This window comes from Vipera ursinii, assembly GCF_947247035.1.
Source record: "Vipera ursinii genome assembly, chromosome: 1".
NCBI classification, from domain to species: Eukaryota; Metazoa; Chordata; class Lepidosauria; order Squamata; family Viperidae; genus Vipera; species Vipera ursinii.
Genome location: NC_139512.1, coordinates 254,444,544 through 254,469,232, shown reverse-complemented (window position 1 = coordinate 254,469,232; position 24,689 = coordinate 254,444,544). Strand labels below are relative to the sequence as shown.

Genomic DNA, 24,689 nt, shown 5'->3' with positions numbered 1-24,689 from the left:
TAACTTAAATCTATAAAACTGAATCAAACGTGAACCTTGTAGCTGTCATAATCTTTGTTAAAAAAATTTCTTTGGATTCATCAGACAAGAAAGAAAAGCCTCACTGATTGTGAAGTTCAGATTATACGATGCATTCACCTGATGCCAAGTCTGAATTCTTTTTGGTGTCAGATGAAAACCTTTCTATTTTGTTTATGTCTTTTCAATTCAGTAATCTTCAAAAATTCAGATTGATAGATGGTGGCTTTTTGAACAGATGCTTTTTTATTTGCTTGTTGAATGCTACCAACTTTTTATCTAAACCATACTGAAAAATGAGAGAATAGAATAAAAATATTGGAAATAGATACGCAAACTACTTGTATCTAAGACTCCCTTCAAAGGATTTCCTATGCTTTTTAGCCTCTGTGGTTTACTCTAGCTGACGTCCTCCCTGTATCTTCTAGTAAATGACAAAAACCTAATCTTTCTCCTCCAAATGTTCACCAATTTCAGTGAATACTTTTCTATGCATGTTGATCCCAGCCAATAGTTTGGAATATCAGAAACAGTTATTCTCAAACAACAGATTCTGTGTCAGAAATTATTCTTATGCTGTGACAAGAAAAGCACTAGACAGTAGGAGTAGGATCTCCATGTATTAACTGAATCCAGGACTGAAGTAGCCAGTTGGGTGTATATAATATACAGGCTTCCAGAACTTGCCAATATATTTGGCTCCTGATACATCAAATCTGCTTTTCCATATTTTTGCTCCATTTGCAATATTTAGCTCAATATGGAGCCTACAGAACAAACTTGAAAGTACTGTCTCTTTATATTATGTGAAGATATACACTATTTTTTCCATTTCTTGGAAATAACTGTCTGATATCCATATATTCCTGAACAACAGTGACTGGCACCCTGCCTTTTCCTAGATTTTAAAAAAATACTTTAAAAATCTGCCATTTCAGTGCTTTGTGTCTTTGATGTTTGTTCAATATTACTTCTTTTTTAAAAAAAACAACCAAAGATGTAGGAAAGAGTACATTTATTCCTAAGGAGTCGATTGAGTAAATTTTAGTTTAAGTGTAACTTTAACATTCCTGATTTAAAACTTCCATTTCTACTGATATAATCCCTGTGACCATCCTTCATTTTTGCATAGTGCCTACTTAGCAACATTTAACATATATAGTATGTATAGTAATGGGAAAAAGTACACCCTACTGAATTTTTCCCCCTTTCTAAACATATTTCAACGTATAGGTATTTGATCTTCATTTCAATAATATTGATAGAGGAAGAGGATATAACACATACATTAATCATTTACATTTTGTACTCCATTGTGTAATTTAAATAAACATAATTGCTAATTTCACATGTAGATAAACAACATTATGAGAGAGGCTTTGGGAGAAACCAGTCTTATTTAAACCTCTTTTAGATGAATTGCTTTTTGTTGTTGAAGTGTGTGAGATTGCTATGCCTAAATCAAAAGAGCTCTCTGAGACATTCAGAAAGAAGATTATACAGTATTTTTCCGTGTATAAGACGCTATTTTTTCCTGCAAACACCCTGTTCAAAAATCAGGTGCATCTTATACAAGTGCAGCATCTTATACACGGAAAATAATGGTAACCTCTGCAGCCCAGGGCATGCCTGTGTGGGTTGCCATGCAGCCTGTTGCAAGTGTCAAGCCCCTGTGGGCTTGCCACTAACAGGAGGGGGGATGGGGCAAGATCATCGGCAGGCCGAATTTCTGGATTTGCCAGCTGAGCTGTTTGGCACTCCACCAAACAGCTGATCGGTGCAGAGAAACTTGCATGCCAGAGCATCTTATACAAGGGTGCATCTTATGGATGGAAAAATATAGTATATGTCAATGGATTTGGGAAGGAATTTTAAAAGATTGCCAAACAGTTAGCTGTCAATCATTCTACTGTCTAGAACAGGGATGTCAAACTCTCAACGTCACGTGATGTGTCGCAACGTATCATGACTTTTTTTCCATTGCCGGCAATGGGGTAGGCACGGTTTCGGCATAACAAAGAACGAGATTTATGGAACAACGTACTCTGGATAGCTAAGGCAGAAATAGACTTATTTGACCACAGTACCAAAAGTCATGTTTGGCGGAAACCAAAGAAAGCATTCATCAGAGGCCTCAGAATGAATAGAAGTACAAATTTTAGGGGTTTACTTTTTATTTATTAATTAAGTACTTATACCACCCATCTCCCCTATAAGGTGACTCTGGGTGGTTTACAAATTAATTTTTAATTAACAAGTTAATTAAAATACTAAAACATTAAAACTGCACAGATTTAAGATTTGAAAACTATACTGAAACCAGAGCTGAGATACAGATGAGACGGGGATGAGGTCTTCTTATCCTGTCAGCCACTTCCAGTGGTGAGAGCGCCCCCTGGGGGCCCTAGGCAAACCAGCAAAGCCAAGTTTTCATAGTCTTCCAAAAGGATGGAAGCGGTTCTCACCTCCGGTGGTATGCAGGATGATTAAGCATCAAGCTTATTTTGGAATGCTACTAACAGACATTTTAACTTGTTCACTAGCACTATTTTTGTTTGTTCTTTTCTTCTGTGCTTGCTATGTTTGTTTGATGTTTGTTACCCTTTTCTTTCCCTGTGCTTTACTTCTCCTTCATCAGAGAGAGCTGCGGGCCTTTGCTGCCGCTTAGTAGTCCCTTGTCATAAAGGAATGCCAAGGCTTACTGACCTGTCTGTCAAAACCAAAGATGTCTGGGAAATTCCACGAGAATCACTACAGTTGATCAAGAGACTGGGAAATGGGCAGTTTGGGGAAGTATGGATGGGTATGCTGAGACAATATTTTAACTTATTTACTCAGCCCCCAGCTATTGGGGACAGGTGTGGAAGATGGAAGGTGGAAGCAAAAGCAATAGGGATCAGTATCAGGAAGAGCAGATGTCTTCCATTACCTAGAGTAATATGGTCTTCTCTGAAAAATTATCATTTTTTTTAAAAAAATGATAAAAAGACAGATAATGCAATGGGCTTCCTGAGTTTACTTGCTAATTTTGACAAGCTGCCTTCAGTTTTCAAGTACATTAATCAGATAGCTATGCAAAAATTTACTATGAGCCTACTATCTAGAATCGAACTACTACTGAACACAAATAACTAATGAGGGGAAAAAGCACCTTCCATCTTTTCCTGTGCATGCAATTACTCTATGAATTATAAGTATTTCTTTTATTAATTTCCTTTTCTGTAGAGAAAGCTGATGGTTTATGTTTTAACTTAACTGTGATTGCATCGAATTATACTCCACAAACTGTCGGATTGGCTAAGGATGCATGGGAAGTTGCACGAGATTCATTGTTTCTGGAAAAGAAGCTGGGTCAGGGCTGTTTCGCTGAAGTGTGGAGTGGTAAGGCAGCGAAAACTGTTCTGGTTTGGGATGGATGCTTAAAGCCATCAGAAGACTTTCTAGGCCACACAAGCACAGTATATAACAGTATATTGTTATATATCTGTGTTATATTGTAAAAAAAATGCATTGTTGATTCTAGAACTGGAGGTTTCCAAGTCCCAAGTTTCACTATTATTTATATGGTCCAAGATTGGGTATAGTCCACACCATTATTGTGTGTTGGTTCATTTCTTGGAGCTCTTGTTAGCGTTTATGAGACCAAATAAAGTATCTTGTTATTTGGGATGCAAATCCTTTTGATATAGTAATGAAGATTTAATCTCAAACAGGGCAATTTTCTGGGCTCACTCTTTACCTTTCCCCTATAGCAAAATAGCTTTCATATGTTCCAATTATTGGGACAGCCTTTTGCTAATTACTAATAAGTAGCTGAGCCACATGGCTATAGATTTCTTTTAGTATGAGAATTTTCAACTCTACAGTATATGTGAAAATGAATTCATTATGTTAACATTTGTCTAGCTTTCGATCTTTTTTTCCTCCCTTAAAAATAAAAGGTTCCAGTTTTGGAATATTAATGACAATAGTTCCATCGATGATTACAAAATTAAACAGTTATGAGCTGTAGACAGATAAAATCACAAGAATTTTTTTAGCTGATATATGAATTTACTTATTCATTGGCATCCTCATAATTTCTAGTTCACAGGAGAATTAGTTTGACAAGAGTCCATGGGATCCTTACCTTCATGTTTTACTATTATTTATATTGTAAAGAATAGTATGTTGTGTGTTGCTTTGACCCTATGTGCAGGCTTTCTCCAGTAGAAAGAGGTTTCTTTATAATGACTTTCCAAAATAAAAGAGAGCAATTCTAGCAGAAGAATATTTATCAATACATTTCAGCCCAATAAATTTGTTCACTTTCTAATCAAGGTGAATTCATTCACCCCACCCTACCCCATCCCCCAGGAGCTTGGTGCTGTATCTTGGCTGGGCAATAGCTTTGTGAAATGCATTTGCCTCAAGTACCTTGTTCTATGTCACCCAATGAGCTAAGTCATTAAGACAGGTTTTTCATGTTTGTCATTCCTCTTTCGACTGTAGAGGATGAACCTAAATTAAAGTAGTTGGATCACCAGTGTTCTGCAGCTGCATTAGTGCTCACTGCTTCTTATATGTAACACTTACAGATTAATTTTTCCAACTCATTTTTCATATCACAGCAGTCTTCCCTAATTTGGTGCTCTTCAGAACTGTGGCTAAGAATTCTGACAGTTTAAAGCAGAGATCCCCAACCTTTTGGGCACCAGGGACTGGTGCCATGGAGAAAGGTTTTTCCGCAGACCAAATGTATGTGTGTGGTTTTCAGTACTGCCAGCATCCCAAGGATGGAGCTTTGCTTGTTTGTGTGGCCCGCTCGCTGGCATGCGGGGACCAGTGCCGGTCCACGGACTAGGGGTTGGGGACCCCTGGTTTAAAGGCAACGCATTTGGAGAATATAAGATTGGGAAAGACTGCTGTAATATCTACAAATAACATTCTGTAGTTTAGCTCTCAGTCGGGCATGTGTAAAATTTATTTATCTATCCATCTGGTACTAGGTACTTGGAATGGGAACACTAAGGTGGCAATAAAGACATTGAAGCCTGGCACTATGTCACCAGAATCATTCCTGGAAGAAGCCCAGATCATGAAAAAGCTGAAGCATGACAAACTGGTCCAACTTTATGCTGTGGTATCAGAAGAACCCATCTACATTGTCACAGAATATATGGGTAAAGGTAAGATAAGAAGCATGTGTACTCAATAGATTGCAGAATGCAAATTAACTGTGCTATTAGGCTATCTTGTATTTAATTAATTATACAATGTTTATGCCAATTGACTCTTGGCAGTTAGCAGTAAAACAGAAAATAAATAGTAATGCATAAATGAAAACCCAAACCCTCAAACCACTGCAATATAATTAAACAATGTAGAGAAAGCATGTAGGGCACGACTTCTAGAATTCTTTCCCTTTTAAAATGTAATTGGTGAACTAAAAAGTGGATAGCATAAAATGCTTTTGCAGCATACAGAAATTGATCACTTAATATAATTTCATTAAATATCAAGTCTTACCTATGATTACACCTTTCTCTTAACTAGATTTCTTGCCATCAAACCTATAAAATCTTTGTAAATAGCATGTATGTTCCCAGTGCTTTTTTTTTGTAAAATAAAAAGGTGCCGGAACTCACACATGTCATACAACCCGCCTTGCCTACCCTACAAGGTTCCATCCAAAAAAGGTGCCGGAACTCCGTTCTGAGCGTTCTATGACAAAAAAAGCCCTGTATGTTCCCATATCAATTTAAAAAGCAGATATTTTTTGACAAAGTGTTCTATGTCAAATATAGTGAGATGATAAGGCATTACAACATGCCACATTGCCTCTAGAATTCTTTCCAACTCTTAAGAACCATTGGGGTGTAATATTTATGGTGTTAGAGTAGGAAGAGGGAACATAATATCATAGAAATTACTGATAAGGTAAAAAAAGGTAAGGAACAAAGAATTAAGATTTCCTTGTAATACTAGAAAGATCTCCCCAACTACACAAAAGGTTTTACTGCCACCAAAGAATTAAAACTACCTCTGTTTCTTCATGCCCATTTTAGTTGCTTACTGAAAGACAATATAAAATCTGTTTGAGCTGCAATATCCAAAACCTGGTTTATTCCTTTATAAAATCCTTTCATTTGCATCTTCCTTCTTATGCTTCATTCTGGGTAAAAATCTAGCCGAGATTTTGTTTGTTTTATATCCAATTTTATTTTTTATTTTTTTTATTAAAAAGTTTTAACATACAGTTTATCTTTAACAATCCCCCCTCCCCCTCCCCTCTCCCTCCCCCCTCCCTCTCCCCCCTCCCCCCCTCCCCCCCCCCCGACTTCCCAGAGCTAAATACAAGGTATATATATAAAAAAAACAATCATAAACAACCATATACTAACAACCATAAACTCTAAAATCCATCACTCTCTAGCTTATATAGGATAAAACAAACCTTAGTAATATTATATATATATATATAAAAGCTAAAATAGAAAAAGAAAAAAAAAGAAGACTTATTCAAATGCTACATGAAACTTCCTGACCCTATACTTGTTCTGGATAAATTCAATCCATTTTCTCCATTCCATAATATAACGTTCTTGCGAGTGATCTTTCAAATAGGCCGAAATCTTCGCCATCTCTGCCAGGTCGGAGACCTTTAAAGTCCACTCTTCTATGGTCGGCAGTTCCTCTTTCTTCCAATACTGACCTATCAAAAGTCTTGCTGCCGTAATTAAATTTAACATCAATTTAGTGTCCACAACCGTAGCATCCGTAATTATTCCCAACAAGAAAAATTGCGGACAAAACTTTATCCTTTGCTTGAAGATCTTCTGCATATTCCACCAAATTTTTATCCAGAAGGCCTTAACCTTTTTACAAGTCCACCATACGTGAAAATATGTTGCATCTTCATCACCACATCTCCAGCATTTTGGCTGATAATTCGGATACATACTTGCAAGCTTTTTAGGATCTAGATGCCATCTATAAAACATTTTATAAAAGTTCTCTCTTAAATTTTGAGCTTGTGTAAATTTCACGTTCCTCACCCAAATCTTTTCCCACGTGTCCATTGTGATAACTTCCTGAATATTTTGGGCCCATTTTATCATACAATCCTTAACAAGCTCTGTTTCTGAGTCAATCTCTATCAATGCAAGATATATCCGTTTGATATGTGCTGGACCCTGATTTCTAATTTGCTTCATCAGATTTTCATCAGTCATTGTAAAACCATTTTTCTGATCTTCTTTCCACCTGGCCCGTAGCTGAGTATATTGAATTTTAAATGGTTGAAAAGAAACTGAGTCACTAACGTGAAGATACAATTAAAATACATAAAGAAAGCACTTTCTTTTCAACCGTTTTACATCCAATTTTAAATGGTTGAAAAGAAAGTGCTTTCTTTATGTATTTTAATTGTATCTTCACGTTAGTGACTCAGTTATCTGTATCGTTTAAGATCACTCAGAACTTTTTAGAGCAATTTTTGTTTTTCTTTTTTTAGTGTTTTTTTTATATTTTGAGTGATCTGGTATTCAATATATTGCATTCCTTTTTCTGAACATTGATGGTTTTATAATGATTCTGAACAAAAAAGTTTGTGTGAGTAAAAGGATTGAACATTCCCTCATATATTACTTAGAAGTTTATGTTGGACAAGAACCTTAATTAAATATCCATAAATTCCTGTGGTCATAACTGTTTGCCTCCTGTATCCAAATTCTCACAATACCCATGATTTGAACTTCAAAAGTTAGCATTGTCTCTTTGACTGGAGTGACAAAGATTAGAGGGGACTGAATGGTATCCAAGGTATCTAATCCACAGACACTAAAAATGAATTTTTTGGAAATTATTGACATGATCCAGATAGAATAGTTAAGGCCTTTCCAGACAATACCAGAATTTCCCAGTAATTTCACATTTCGGTATTTTTCTGAGAATATCCACAACTATTATGTTTTTTACTTCCTTCGTTTTTTATAGCTTTGTGATTAACTTTCACAGAAATATCTCAAGATGGTCCCTTTTCTTTTCTACTCTTCTGATTTATACCAGGCTGTTATCACAATATCTTAAAATGTTTATATATTATTATTGCATCTTACTCTCCCTTAAATGGCAAGGGTTATTGATTTCCACATCCTAAAGTAATTATTTCCTGGCTTCATGGATTTGCTGAGCTCAGCATTGCTGTGTGACTACTTTCTCCCTCCAGAAATGCTTAAGTAAGCATTCTGAACTTACTCTTTAAATATATCATCTAAACAAAAGTTCTGTGCACATGATAAAGTGGTGGGGAGAGTTCCTTTTAATGATTTACTCATGACTGGGCACTGCTGCTTCTTTAAATAATAATATAGAATGCTTTGTTTGTCCTCAGAAGGATTCCTTTTTGTTGTGCTTGCCTTATGCAAACTGATATTACCAAATGTACTTTTTTTTTCACTTGGTATTTACTTCAGTAAATCAGTTTTCCAGGAACATTATCCCTTCTGCTCTGCATTATAGAGAATTATTTTTGTTTAGGGGTAGAATAACTATATTGGAGGGGGAAAGGACCTGAATCCAGAGTTATGTGGAACTTAAGCCTGCATCTAATGGCGCTTTAGACAAAGGGTAACATTTTCTGCTCTTTTCTATCAGTAGTGAATCCCTTGTAATTCCTTAAGCCAGGAGAAATTGCAATAGTGTTTTTGGCAGGAGATCATCAACACACAAAATTTCCCTGTTGTATGCAAACGGAGAGGGGGTAGCAGAAGAGAGAACCAGATGAATGGTCTGGTTAAAGGTGCCAAGCTAGTAAATAGAAAGTGTGGATTCTGGTCCTTTCTTACATCCAGCTGAGTGACTTGGGTTATCTCAGCCTTAGGAAGAAGATAAATGAAAAACCACTTCCAAAAATGTTGCCAAGAAAACTTCAGGGACTTTCCAGACAGTTGCCAGAAGTTAAGAATTACTCCAAGTGTATTTAAAGTGTCTTCAGCTTTAATCACCAAAACCCCCTAATCTCTTAACACATATTCCTAGAAATTCAGGCATCACCCATACCACTATATCACTTCCTGTTATCTATTGCTAGTCCCAAAACAAATAAAAAAGTTTTGCCCCATTATCAAACATGTTCTTACCTCTGAAGTGGGATGATATATTAAATCTAGAATTCAATAGGTTGAATTTTATATTAACCTGACTTTTTCCATGACTTGTGTGATTTTAATCTTTGGAGACAAATGCAAAGTATAAATAAATATGTAGCACAGGTTTTCCAGAGTTATGATCCATAAAATTATTTTGATAGACTGTAAATCATTGCTGATTTTAAAACTGAATTATATTTGTATATGAAGAATGGCTAAAAAATTATTAACACAACATTAGAAAAACGAGATTTTGGGAAAAATAAAAAACAAGGAGAAATGGTTTGGAGTTCCTTTGATAATGGAATAAATTTCTAGCTTTCCCTTAATCCCCATTGCTTGGGAAGAGCAAATTTCTATTATTATTGTTGTTGTTATCATTATCATCATCATTTAAGAATGTAAATTTTAACTATTTTGAAAGAAATATTATTTAAGAACTTATTTTTATTTGTATTGCAGGAAGCTTGCTAGATTTCCTAAAAGATGGAGAAGGAAGAGCTCTGAAATTGCCAAATCTGGTAGACATGGCAGCACAGGTAAATATGAATGTGTCATTAATCCAAGGTATGAATGTGAAAGTAAGTTGTATTTATTAACTAGCGTATGTCATGTATTGTGAATTAAACAGGTTGCTGCAGGCATGGCTTATATAGAGCGAATGAATTATATACACAGAGATCTGCGTTCTGCAAACATCCTGGTGGGGAATGGTCTAATATGCAAAATTGCTGACTTTGGATTAGCAAGATTAATTGAAGACAATGAATACACAGCCAGACAAGGTAGGATGAGTGGCCAATATAACCATTGTTATAGTTGTGAATATTATGTGCAGAAAGACATGCCCCCAAGTCGTGGCTTTCTGATGCATACTTGTTTTAAATGTAATCTGCATTTAATTTTTGAGATAAGGAATTGTTATTGCCAAGTCCACTGGATAGCAAAGGTACGTATCACCTCTCTGGCAAGTTTGGAAATAATAGCAGTCTTCAGCGAGAGAGATTGCAATTCGAACAGCTTAATAACTCCAAATGTTTAAAACAAATAACTCCAAACATTTAAGCAAGATAAATAATTTATTACCACCTTTTCTGATCAGTAATTTCTGTAAATGGGTGGAACCCCTTTAAAAAATATCTGCTGCCTTTGGACACATCTTGGAATAGATGTTATCTCACAGTGACTTCATTTTTTAAAAAAAAAATGAGTATCCTAATTATTTTTAATAGGTCTTCATAAGTTATTGGTCAATTATTACTTCCACAAATGGAACTAAGTGATTTCCTATTAAAATAAAGTTAAAATGCATTGATTGCATTCTAGAAAATTCACCCGTACAGTATGTAATAGGAAATCTTTTCATGGTGAAAACTGTAATCAGGTTGAAAAACTATCTAGGTATATTAGAGACAGCCATAGTTACATTTTTAGTTTAGTCTTCGTATAGTATAGACCACATTTAAGAAGTAAGAGTTTCTCTAAATATGTTCTTTATATTTAAAATATAGCAATCAAATGCTTTTTTGCTGCTCTTGGTATCTTAATTCTACAGACTCTGGCATGCATTCTCCCTCCTCCTTTTTCCATGACTCCATCACGTAGATTTTCCACTGGGGCGCAGCTAGAGGACTGATTGTTTATCTAACTGGTTAGTGTTCCTGTAGGGTTTTGACATGCAGGAACTGAAGACTGGCTGGGAAAATCTGATGCAGGCTGGCAGTTCTTCTAGAGACAGGAAGTGCTCACCCCTGTGAAGAGTTGAAGGCTGAATTTCAAAAACAGACTTTTCTTTTTTCTTACCAGTATTGTGTACTTGACATTAATTGGGCTGACTTCCTGCCTCTTCCATCCCCCAAAAGCTTTCTTGGATCTCTGAAGAAATTAGTAAAGGAAGCAGATGGTGTTAAGATATCCATCCCCAGTTAATTTGCAGGACATAAAATTTTGAGTTCAGTCTGATTCTTTTTCTATTGATTTCTAACAGCTATGCTGACTGTAAGTTGAGAACTAATAGGATTATCAACATTATTTCCCATAAATCATAAGCAAGAGACGGATGTACATTGGCAAATAAAAGCAATTTCTGAATTCTATCTTCAGTACCCTGTCCTATCCCAAATTTGATAATAAGTGATCAAGTCATGTTAAAATATTTCTAGATGTTTCATAGAAAGGCTAAAAAGTTGTACAGGTAGGATTGAAGGGTTAAAGTATTGAAAGGCTATGTGTTTGTATAACACAAAATAGTTAATGGAGTTTTCAGTGAGTGCAGAAATAGCTGGAGTTAGCTAAAAAAGGGGATATTGGATATATTCTGAGGATCTGCTGTGTGTTAGGTGCTTAGAATTTCTTTGTGTTAATTTAAGCTATGAAGAAATTACCGTATTTTCCGGTGTATAAGACGACTTTTTAACCCATGAAAATCATCTCAAAAGTTGGTGGGTCGTCTTATACGCCCAGTCGTCTTATACGCCGGAAAATCAGCGAGCCCGGGAAGGGACACCTTCCCCTCTCACTGTGGAGGAAGCAGGACGCCAGCCTGCCCTGCTTCCTCCACTGTGAGAGGGGAGGGCGTGCCTTCCCAGGCTCGCTGATTTTCCGGCATATAAGACAAAAAATCTTGAAAATCATCTCAAAAGTTGGGGGGTCGTTTTATACGCCCAGTCGTCTTATATGCCGGAAAATACGGTATCTTTTGGGGGGAATATTTCTAACAGGTTTCTCCTGTTGCTTATAGTAACTTTAATATTTACAAACACAAAGGAGGATATACTTGGGTTGTTGTTATTTTGTTCTGTGTGTGAAATGGCAAATTGATAATTTTGTTTAATAAAACAGGAAGATTTAGCATAAATGGAGACAAGCTTTCTCAAATGCTTATTTGGATGGTCTCTACACATATTACTTGGTTTCTATTGCGCTAATATAGCTGTAGGACAGACGTGGTTTTCTAGTAACTTCAGTTAAAGCCAGTCAGTAAGATCATTCAAAGTATTTTGAATTCAAAATGGCCATTTTGACAAATGAAATAAACCATTTTGAACATAAAAACAGGTTTCGAGCAGGTTTTGAAATCTTTAAAGCAGGGGTCTTCAAACTTGGCCCTTTTATGATTTGTGGACTTCGACTCCCAGCGTGCCTGGCTGAGGAATTCTGGGAGTCGAAGTCCACAAGTCATAAAAAGGCCAAGTTTGAAGACTTCTGCTTCAAAGCATTTTAGAAAAGTTTTCTGCTTAAGAGAACCTTTCTTTCAAAATGTTCAAAGTACCGGTAATCCTTGACTTATAAACACAACTGGGACCAGAATTTCAGCTATGAGCAAAGTAGTCATTAAGCGAGATGCCCACATGACTGCTTCATTCAATGACCACAATCCTGGCACTACTGCAGTTGTTAAGCAGTTACCCAGGTCATTAAGCAGACAGAGCTAAAGAGCTGCATGGAAGGGAATCCCTTTGAAGTGCTGCAGGAACAAAACTCAGATCTTCTGAGCTCCATTTCAGCAGCCCATTGGAGAATTTTCCCTTCTTCCTGTTGATTTTCTTGGGGAGGCCAGCAGAAAAGATTGCAAATGGCAATCACATGTTAGGGGAGGTTGGCAACCAGTCATAAATGCAAACAATACCTAGCCAAGCACCCAGATCATGATTGTGTGATGGGGGGAGGCGGGGAGGATGGAGCATTTTACGATGGCCAGACGTGCTTTATAGGCCTTATCATCCATATTGTAGTTGTCATAATTAGGACCACTGTTAAACAGTCATAAATCAAGGACTACTTCCCATTTCATGCTCGAAGCAATTGTTTCACACCCAAGATAAACCATTTTTAATTTGAAAAGAACTTTGTTTTGTCAAATTGTTTCAAATTTGAAACAATGCAAATTCAAACAGCTTTGCAGATCATTTTACCTAGGAATTGTATAAATCTTTGTATTCATTCTTTGAAAAATTACTCTTGATAATGATGTATGTTTTTTCCAGGTATTAGAACCGCAAATCACCTAAGCCAATAGACATGTATCTTTGATATCATGTGAATAGTTTGTAATATTGAAAAATATCAGTCACTAGTACCTCCTGAATGTTAAGTAAGCATTTTACTCAAGTGTTCCAGCAGATCATAGTGTTTTTATCAAAATTAATTGGTTTCCTGCTCCTAGGTGTATCAACATTTTTCTGCTTTCCTCTTTCAAATCTTCTTTTATAATTGGGACAAAGCTAAATTCTCTAGCAGAACAGAAACCCAGGTTTAATTGTTGACTCACTTAAAACAAAGTGATACTTATTACTTTACCGACCACAATGCAAAATAATACTAATAATACCCACATAATTAGCTGCTGCAAGAAGATCACATAGACTGATTGCAAACAACAGCATATAGCATAGCAACAATGGTGCATTGGAATATCTGCAATAAATATCATTTGCCTGCAAGCAACAATTGTTGGTATCACAAAATAAACCAAGTAATAGAAAATGAAGAAGCTAAAGTGCTCTGGTACTTTAGAATTCAGACAGACAAGCATCTGTCACATAACATCTTGGACTTAACAATTATCAATAAAGCCAAAAGTCTGGATAGTGGGCATTGTAGTACTTGAAGACGGCTGAAGAGAAGAGAAAGAACTGAAGAAGACAACAAAATACAAAGATCCTGCAAATAAAGTAGAGCGGCTGTGGAAAAAGAAAGCAATAATAATAATAATAGGCACTTGGATGCTGTCCCCTAACTGCTGGGGCACCATTGAACACTATTGGCATTGACAAAATCTCCGTCAGTCAGTTGCAAAAGGCAGCCTTATTTGGAACAGCTTATATCCTGCAACAATACCTTTAACACCATCAAACAATAGTATCTGCGTATCCTAAGGATAGGCAATAAAAATGCCAAATCCAATCCAAACATCTGGCTGACTGTGCAACCAGCCATAATAAAGGTTTAGAGCTACAGCAAAACACTTCAAAGGCTAACCAAATCACAGTTGGTATGTAATGAGTCTGTAGACTTAATAATCATGAAAACAATTAGAATGCTTAAGTAATTGAGCATTTAGATCATAGAACATAAATATGGTTTCCATGAATACAAACACACCATTTGAAAGTTCTGCCTTTCATTTATTTGAAAATACAATCAGAATTTACATGGCTTAAGACAGGGCTTTTCAACCAGTGGTATGGGTACCCCCTGTGATACATTGGCACCTGGCAGGTGGTATGCGACCATCCTAGAAAAGTGGTAGCAGGGGAAGGGAATGAGCTGAACCAATGGCAGCACCGCACAAGCCTGAGCGAGAGACGGCTGGAGCTGCAGGGCTGTCAGAGCTCAGTGGAAGCGCCAGGATCAGTGCCAGGCTCCAGCTGGAGATCAGCGCTGATCCTGGTGCTTCTGCTGAGCCCAGAAGAAGTGCCAATCAGCTGGAATGTTGCAGTATCTCCAGGGTCTTGTAATTTACATTCAGATGCTTGGCAACTGATTCAAATTTATGACAGTCACAGTGTCCCAGGGTCATGTGAAGTGACCAAAACCTGCTGCAACCACCCAGCAGATGGGGGAATGAAAACCAAACTCCCCACCCCCACCCCACCCCTGCTGCCAATCCTCAACAGAAATGCTCATAACAATGAAAACCTTGGACAGGAGGAAGAGTGCCGCCGGGCGGGCAGGCAGGTGTCTTGCTCGGCTGTGGCTTGGGCACTTTTTTCAGTACCATTGTAACTTCGAACAGTCACTAAGCGAACTGTTGTAAGTCGAGGAATACCTGTACTTCATCACTTTTTTCCTTTTTGGGGGGGTCATCACGTTTTTGACACCTTGCTAGGTGACTAGTCGTACTCGGATGTTGCCATATCCTAAAAGTGGTACAATGGGTGAAAAGGTTGAAAAGCCCTCACATAGGAGATGTAGAAACAGGTTAGTATTCAGACTTCAGTGTCAAATAAAAAGGTTTGAATTGTGTTTCAAATTGGATCATTTATTAAAATATAGGACAAGGTTTTTCACAAGAATGTAGTGAATTATTATTTTTTAATTTTTTATTCTCTTGAATTATAAGAGCTTTATTAGCCATTAATTCACAACGAAAGGCTTACTGATAATTTCTGTATTCTCTCAGGTGCAAAATTTCCTATCAAGTGGACTGCTCCAGAAGCTGCACTATATGGAAGATTTACAATAAAATCTGATGTTTGGTCCTTTGGGATATTGCTAACAGAATTAGTAACAAAAGGGAGAGTTCCATATCCAGGTAAGAGAAAAATACAAATTAAAGAAAAGAGAACCAAAGTTACATCAAACATTTTAATTGATAGATGCAAATAAGTGATAGGTTACTGATATTTTGCATGAAAAATGCTACCTTTGACTATTTCACGATTCAGTCAGGAAACACTGATCGTTTAAGATCAATTACATGAAGCACACATGGCATAGTAGTGATTTTTAGGGATGCCTGTCTGATAAGACATTCATAAACATTTGGGGAGGGGGAATCCATTTTCCAAATAAATAGCCCAAATTCAAATAAAAAATATATTGCGCGCTTACTCAGATTATATGCTTTACATCTCTTCAAAATTGTTTATATTTCCTAGGTATGAATAATCGTGAAGTCCTAGAACAGGTAGAAAGAGGATACAGAATGCCATGTCCTCAGGATTGCCCAATCTCTCTACATGAGCTTATGATCCATTGCTGGAAAAAAGACCCAGAAGAGCGCCCAACTTTTGAGTATTTACAGGGTTTCCTGGAAGACTACTTTACAGCAACTGAACCACAGTACCAGCCAGGGGATAACCTGTAATTTGGGGGGAGGGGGCTGTGCAAACCGGTTACCAGGTGTTCCATTTGCAATTGACGTAGGTTGAATGGTTCAAGGCTGTATCTTAGAGCACCAAATATACTGAAGCCAGAAGATGAGAACTTCTAGAACTATGTGTCCTAAAAATCTGAATATCTTCTCTGAACAGAAAAGTGAACACGTGGGGGTTTTTTTCTTAATCAAAGACTTTGAAACTGCATTGTTTTAATGTTATGTAAACTGCAAAATCTTTGTTCACTGTAAATAGTAATTCAGTGCCAATAATTTATCCTAGTGCTTTCCTTTTTTTAAAAAAAATGCAGAATTATGTGATTTTAACTAGTTTTCTCCTGATTCAACTAAAGTATTATTTTCCAGAAGTGGCCTCTTTTTGTCTACATTTTTTCATGTTCTAACACAATAAAATGAGGACCAGTGTTTGGGGCTTTTGTTTTGTTTCTTTTATATATAGAAATATGTAAAATATATACATACCTGTATATATAGTCCACAGGTGCTATAGCTAAAGGAAATTCATTTCAAAAACGGATTCCATAATGCTGAAGCACCCAGAAAGATTTTCCTGGGGACATTGAACGCTGGTGATGATTCCAAAACCAGTGACTGGATATTTGGCTTTTGCCCAGCATGACTTTTTAAATTGGATTGCACTGTTTGGTTTTACTATATACCCGTAGGTTGTTGTAAGTTTTGATCTTTCAAAACTCATGTACAACATTTCAACATTTGCCAAGTGTGTCATTTGATTTTGAGATCGGAATTAAAACAGACAGTGAAAAGTACCCCTGCCTGGACCAGAAGGTTGAAACTGCAAGTGCTTTTGTGTATCAAAATATGTAAACTGAATTTTCTGATTTTTACAAAAAATAATAAACATTGTAACCCCATTCAGTAGTCTCAACCTCATAGCCTTTTAGTCATATTGAGATGCTTTTTCATTCATCAAGCTCAGCTAGAATATCTTTTCTGTGTACCATTTTCCATCATTATATAGGTGTTTTAAATATCCTGTACTGCTAACGAAGTTACTTTCAATATGTCTGCAAGTGTTTCAGTAGAATTACTATGCACATCTTTTCTGGGAAATGAGAGCAGTGGGATGCACAAAAGTATTACTTCTTCAGTTGTCTCTATCAACCTTGAATTCTTTCCTTCCTTTTTTCTAACCAAAAGAAACAAAAAACCCCACTCCTTTCTACTTCTCTTTTAAGTTTTTTTAAAAAAATAATGTTATGATCTTAATTACATTTTGTTATTGTTTTATTTGCAATTTTATGTTTTTTTAAATGTTTAACTGTCTTAATTTAGTAATTAAAAAGACCATTTTACATTTGGATTTTCGTTGATTTGTTTAAATCACAGGTAGAGGTAGAGTTTGGTTATTTGGCTATTGGGCATGGTTATTCCTAGACCCTGGTGTGACCTATCTGGATTCCAACTCTACAGGATGTTCAAACAATATATTTCCTCTGCTATTATTCCAGAATTCCATCTTTAAGGTTGGAACTGAGGGCATTGGGTAGAATTCTGTGTAGGAGTGCATTTTGCGTAACAGTTAACCTGGAAATTCCTTCCCAAAAATAGTTGAAGCAAACCAATGATAAAGTAAGATGAAGAAGTATTCCTAGGAGCAGTCATGCAAATCAATGCTTCTCAAGCATCAGTTGGCCTTCCAAAGTATCACCAGGGGTCACTGGATCTTCAAAGGTGCAAAAAAAGGTCTCTATTTGACAAGCAGCCTTCATTTTAAAAACAACAACAAATGCTTTCATGTATTCTTCCATTATTACCTTTTGGCTAGAAAAGGAAGATACAGTTTTTTCTCTCAGAATTTTTGTGATGTCGTGGTATAGATTACCGGTACTTTTTTATTTTATATGTATGTATGTATTCATCCTTTATTACTGCTTTATTCTTATAGAAAGAAGAAACTAGGAGGTTTTTGTTCATACACTCACATTTATTTATTTATTTATTTATTTGCAAGTAATGAGTATTATTGCATTGTTCTCTTCAGAATTTGCCTCTGTCTACTCAAGTTGTAGACAAAGAACTTAAAAACAGTTTCATAGATGCCTTTGTCTTGTTGCTAAGAAACTGGTGCAAGGAAATATATATATATATATATATATATATATATATATATATATATATATATATATATATATATATATATATATATATATATAGAGAGAGAGAGAGAGAGAGAGAGAGAGAGAGAGAGAGAGAGAGGTCTTTGTGGAAGAACAGGAGTATCCACTTTAGATAAACATGCTGCTTTATTGCTATAATTTCTAAATGTTGCATTAAGCAGAGGAAACCAGTGGTTAGTTGTTTCATAGTCTGGGGATACAAATCCTCACACTGTTAAAATGGAAGAATAAAAAGATTTTCTATTCTAGTCAAACATGTTGCCCAGTTAGTTCTTAGAGATGCATTAAAGGGAAGAGATTTAATGTATCTGAAGGTTGACAAATCAATCAAAATGCACTGTCAACTTATTTTATTTTGCCCTGCTCAACTCTTTGCTGTTGATGTTGCATAAGAAAAACAAGGGGGGGGGGGGAACAAAGGAATGTCAAACGTCAGGCAGTCTCTGAACCACCCTGAAAAGCAATCAGAAATACCTGCAGTCTACTTTGTGATGAAACTGAAGGCATGTAGATCCATTTGGTGTGATTTCTAAGAGCTAGCTTTTCATTAAATGTTAAGATTTTATCTGATTACCTAAACAAAAAATATTCTTAGCCTTAGTGATTTCAAATACAGAAAGGGGGAGTTCTTTGATAAGATCTATAGAAGTGTCTTTGTCTTTAAGCCAGTCTTGACTCCTGGTGACTGGACAAGTCCCTGCAGTTTTCTTGGAAAGATTTTGGAAGTAGTTTGCCCTTGCCTTTTTCCTAGGGCTGAGAGAGAGTGGCTGGCTGAAGGTGCCCCAGCTGGTTTTGTGTGTAAGGCTGGACTAGAATCCACAGTCTCCTGGTGCCTTAACCATTATACCAAATTGGTTCTCAACATATATGTAGTGCTGCACTATTTCACATACTGTAGATCAGTATTCGATTTCTAGCTCTGTGTTCCCTGTAAGATCTTCTTTTGCCTATTAAACCATTTTTAATAGTGACAAAGGTATCATTTTTCATTCATTGTCAACATGGGACAATCTATTGTGAATTAATTTTCAGCTAATAACTACAGCAATGAACTAGCACAATCTCTAATGTGATCATACTGGTGCATTTTGTTGGTGGTATTAAAAATCAGATCATCACTGTGGGTGTGTATATAACCTTTGACAAATGGAATTATTATTTATTTATTAGATATTTACGTGCCACTGCATGCAGACCACATGGCAATAAACAATATTGTATCATTATAATAAAATATTCATACTGTAAGATTGAAATAAATCAAGGAAGAATGGCATCATAAACCAAAGCAACTTCTCATCCCCCTGAGGCAATGAGAAACAATTCAGGTTGTAGAAGCTTAAAAAAACATCACTAACGTGGGAGCCAATCTTATTTCCAGCAGGAGGCTGTTCCTTAGAGGGGACATTTCTGAGCCTCAAGCTCCCTCATTTCACAGAAGTAGAAACCAAAACAAATTCACCAGGATAAGTAAGCTGGAGAGGTTAAATCCAGCTAAGGAAAACAGTCCTGTTGGGACTTTGATACCAAACCTTGATTAAGAGAATCCAGGAAGAAACTTTTAACTGCACTTTGTGGAGGAATACTGAACTAATCTTGAAGGAATGCAAAAATTGTAAGCTCTGCTTAGTCTTGGAAAGGAAGAAGGGATGAGAAACTCTCAAGACATTCCTACCTTGATTCTTTTTAGAATAAGAGGATGCAGAATTAAACTTAAGTCAGGCTTCCAAGAGTCTGTTGTTGTAGCCTCCAAAAGTAGAGAAGAGTTTCAGTAGTCCTATGGTGTCTGCTTCCTGGCCTGCATCAAAGAACTGATACCTGTTTTGAAAGCCTCCTATTCTTTATTCAGAGAAACATCAGCCCTTGTCTTTGACTATGGAGATGGCAGTCAATCCTTAAGGAACTCAAGTTTGCAGAAGAATTTGCTGAAGCATTTTGAATCATGATACAAGTAATTCTGCATTTGGGATACACCACCAGAAGCAGCTCAACAACTGCAGCCTAAGTGGTATTTCTTCACCCTCGAGAGTTTTCTGGAGACGTTGGAAGAACCCAGGACCAGTTTCTGACTTTCACAACTCATTGTAAATTGTTTAGGCCATGCTAGCCAAGCATATTTTTTTAGAGATCATCCAGAATAACCTTTGTTCTGAACATCCTCAAAGTGGCCTCAGCCAAATGAACTATGTCCCTCATTGAAGGCATGGATCTGTTATTGAATAAGTATGAACTGCATGCAAAAATTTATAGCTGCATTTAACAACTCAGGACAGCAACAGGAAATGGAGAGATGAAAGATGATGAAACAGGGCAACCACAGAGTTTGAGACTCTTATCAGATTTGCAATCGTATGTCAGGGATATGTGGTGGAATGACCTTGCTCTAATTGATCAGTTCCAAGAAGAACTTATGAACAACTCAGGAATGAATTAGTGAATCAAGGCACACCAGAGAATTTGGACCAATTGTTCCAAAATTGTGTGTTAATTAATGGGTGAATGGAGGAGACAAGGCACAGGGGGAAAAGGGTAAGAACCTTTATGGATCTATTCACCTCTTCCTCCCCATAGCCTTCGAGAGGAGGGCTGGGCAATCCATACAATAGGAACAGTTAGATTCTATCCATAGTAGAAAAACAGAAGAGGAAAGATCTTGGTTTGCATTTCTATATTCGAGCACCAGGACACCTAGTTAAGGTTTGCCCCATTAAGGTATAGGCCTCAGTTGCTAAGTGCCACACTTGTGGACCTGCAGGCCACATAGCAAACAAGTGCCTGAGCTCATCTTTTGAAATGTTTACAGGGCTCGCTCCCAAGAACTCAGCAAGTTTGATCTCAGACAAGAAGAGCTTTGGCAGCTGACAGCAGGCAAGTGTATTTTATTATCCCTTTCATATTTTGTGCAGTCTCAATTCTCATTGCCCTTACATCCAGGTGCAATAGCCAGCTTCATTCGTGAATCCCCAGTGCAAGAATATAAATTGTCCACACAATTGGTAGAGAAAGCTGTGCTTGTAGAAATGAATGGTGGACAAGTTCTTCAAATTGAACGCATTGTGCAAATGAACAGAACTGGTGGATTGGGAAGAAGATGTTGCATCACTGGAGGTTTTGAAAAGAGATTGGACAACCACTTGTCTGAAATGGTTTAGGGTTTCCTGCTTGAGCAGAGGGTTGGACTAGAATACCTCCAGGGCCCCTTCCAACTCTGTTATTCTGTTCAGGTGATCTGATCATGTAGAGTGGAAAACATGAAAAGAAGTGACAGTGTGGCTTTAATTGTGAATTGAATAGCTAAAATTGTTTTCCCATAAAGTGGTAAAAAAAATTGATGACTGAGTTAGAATATTTCTGAAGCTCTGGCCAATTTACCTTAGTTCCTCCCTTACCTACTGGGAGTATAGGATTCTGTTTCAATGGGTTTTATTGCTAATCTTTCTCATGTACAGTACAGTATAATAGCAATAGCACTTAGACTCATATATCGATTCATAGTGCTTTACAGCCCTCTCTAAGTGGATTACAGAGTCAGCCTGTTGCCCCCAACAATCTGGGTTCTCCTTTTATTGACTTCGGAAGGATGGAAGGCTGAGTCAATCTTGAGTCGGTCAGGATTGAACTGCTGGCAGTCGGCGGAGTTAGCTTGCAATTTTGCATTCTAACCACTGTACCACCACGGCTCTTTTCTACTAACTAAAAAATGCTACCATTTTTTATGGTAGACAATTTGTTTATCAAGATAAGCTCATTTTTATTACCTGCAAGGGCTTTCCATCAGCCTAGCAAACTGCACAACATTTGTTTGGTCATTTTTATGTACAGGGGCCTAGTCAATTATGTGATCCCAGATTACAGCTCTCAATTTACAGTACATTCAGTTTTTGAAAGCCCTGTTCCAGCGATTAGACATTCAAATTCATTTGTGATCCATCCTCTAATGGGCCTCTAATGGGAAAACAGAGAGGATAAACCAATTGTTAGAACAGCTACTTAAAATGCTAAGTCCATTAATAGAGAGGGTAAAACCAATTGCTAGAACAGTTACTTGAAATGCTAGGTCTTTATCAGCAAGACAATTGGACTGAATTGTTGCTTGAAGAATTCGTATATCACATCTCAGTACCTTTCTCCATAGGCATGTCTCTCTCTCAGGCGGTCTATGGCTACCACCACTTCCACCTCCCATCTCACTTTTCAGAATGCCAGCATCTGAAGTTCCTTTAGCCTCAGACTTTCTGCAGGAAAAGCAGGCTTCTCCAATCCTTTCACTGGTCAGATTTAGCAGAGGCTACATACAAACAGATTACATAAGCACACGGGCAAGATTGCTTTGGGGGAATTTGACGTGGCTTTCCGTTAAATGTTTACTTTCTGCCTGCTCATCTAAAAAGCTGGACTCAAAAATGTATTGGTTCCTTTCCAGTTACCCAGCAAATTAATCCTGTGTCTTTTGTTTGCAATTGTCTACTCTTGTTAAGATTCATCTGGTCTTCCATTGTGCCTTGCTGGTTTATGACAGCCCCCCCCCCCGTGCTCCTTACTTTTGAAAACTGTTCCTTCCCTTCCCCTTCTTATATTGGTGAACAAAGAAGTGGAATGTACTTTGGATAACGGAGCCAGGAGGAATTGTTTGGAATGCTTACCCCGAGAGTTCACAACAGATGACCAGCAGTTTCATTGAAAATTCCCACACAAGCCTCATACCTGTAATCTCCCCCAACTATCAATAGGAACTGGGCTCAGAACTAAGAAGATTCTGTCCTTCCCACCATGATGTACTGTCCAGCTCAGGTCATCATTCAACAGGAAGGGAGGGGGGACTCTCCACCTCCAACTGACTCTGCATGGCAAGACTGGTGGCTCTGGGGAGCTGCCAAGGGAGGATAGGGGGAGTAAGTCTGTATTGGTTCCCATAGCAACTGGCTAGCTAGTGTGTTTGTGTGCATGAGGGGAGGCTGAGTGATCTTTCTGGCATGGAAGAGGAAGCAAACAACCCAGAAACTGCTTTTTCTCTAAACTAGAGATGGGCCTGGTTTTTATTCTTGCCATTAAACTTTGCCTGAAAGACTGGGATACAGCCTCCCACCTGTCTTTATCACGTCAGTGGCAGAGATCTAAATCCACGTCTCTCTAGTTCTGAATATTCTTTCAAATCTGGAATGGTCTGTTCCACAAAACAGCTCAGTCCAAGCTCAGTGTTTTGCATTTTAAAACATTTTTGCACATCTCAACACTCCAGTACTCGCCTATTATCCTCATGCTTGGAGACACTCAATAATAGTCATTAGCAAGACATGATTGGTTTTAAGACAACCTGGGAGATGGTGACCTGCCTTTTCTTCGAGGAAAATCTCAGGCCCCAAAATTAATTGTAGTACAGTGCCTTGGGAAAATTAAAGCAAACAGATTATAACTGCAAGATCATCAGAAGCCATCATCAAATGTAGCTTTTAGTTCTGCACAGGAAGCAAATTAAACCTCATGCTTATCAGGCACTGATGTCATTGCCTTTTTTTCCCCATTGGGCCAGAACCCACCTTCCTACTGCTGTAAGGCTAGTTCCTGGCTTCTTCCTGCTTCAACATGATGCAAAGAAAGGTTCCATTTGCACAAAACCACACTGTCACATGTAGAGGAAGACAGAACCGGGTGCAATGAAAGTGCTTATGATGCCTCCATTTGATATGCAGAGCATTCCATTTATTTCATGTGCAATATTGAAATCACATCTTGTCACACTGTGTAGTCTTACCTTAGAGTTGGCAACAAAGGTGTTTCCAGATGGAAGGACTCCTAGTCTACCAGACAAAAAAGTATTGTTCATCTGTATCAACCTTTCACGGGAAGACAAACAAATAATAAAAGCAAGAAAGCTATGTGAATGTTTATGAATAAGGAGGGGAAAAAACACAATCATCATTGTTAAATAAGACTACAAACAGAATGAAGTAGATACTACAAAGTGCAAATCCTTTTAACATAGAGATTTTAAGAACAAGATGCTGGTTCTTAAGACAATTATTTTTCTCTCCTGCATGCTCATGAAACCACTCAGCAATTTCTCCTCTGTCCCTAGAATAATTTGTTAGTATTCCCACCCTATTTTTTACCCAATTATATTATAATCCAGGGATGGGCGTGTGGAACAGAGCAGGGAGTCTCCCAAGGGTCACGGAGCCATTCTTCTGGATGTCTGTGTTTACACCATAAATGTCTACAGGGAAAGGGCTTTGTGTGTCGGTGCAAGAGAACTGCAAGCTGTGTGGTTTCAGCTCATGCAAAGGCCTCCACATGTTTTTGTGCTCAGATCCCAGATATTTACTCTGTCCCTGTGGATGTCGGATAGATGGATTGTGTGATATGCAAGACATCAAGGGTGTGTACTCTCTCCTTTTTACTCAAGAAAGTGTACAGGTTCCAAGATGGCTTACAATTATTTGAGCTTTGTTTCCTTATATTTTTTTCTTCTTGACCTATTATTTTTTCATTTGGTCTCACACACACTAGTTTATAAAAGTGGAGGGAGAGGTAGCTTAAATCTTGCATATATTTTCCAGA

The 24,689-nt window shown here is 37.4% G+C and overlaps 1 protein-coding gene across 7 annotated transcripts in view; it reads left to right on the top strand.

Annotated features, from left to right (window-relative positions):
* FYN (FYN proto-oncogene, Src family tyrosine kinase) overlaps positions 1-17,455 on the top strand; it is a 108,689-nt gene extending 91,234 nt beyond the window's left edge. For 5 of the 7 annotated variants that reach the window (XM_083350066.1, XM_083350063.1, XM_083350065.1 and 2 more), the window contains 6 exons: positions 2,657-2,821; positions 5,007-5,186; positions 9,612-9,688; positions 9,781-9,934; positions 15,274-15,405; positions 15,752-17,455. In XM_083350066.1, coding sequence (XP_083206192.1) covers positions 2,657-2,821; positions 5,007-5,186; positions 9,612-9,688; positions 9,781-9,934; positions 15,274-15,405; positions 15,752-15,960 — 917 coding nt within the window. In that variant the 3' untranslated portion in view covers positions 15,961-17,455. Of the gene's footprint in view, positions 1-2,656; positions 2,822-3,243; positions 3,400-5,006; positions 5,187-9,611; positions 9,689-9,780; positions 9,935-15,273; positions 15,406-15,751 lie in introns of all 7 variants that reach the window. The other 2 variants (XM_083350068.1, XM_083350069.1) reach the window with 2 other exon arrangements.
* The last annotated feature ends 7,234 nt before the right edge of the window (positions 17,456-24,689 follow it).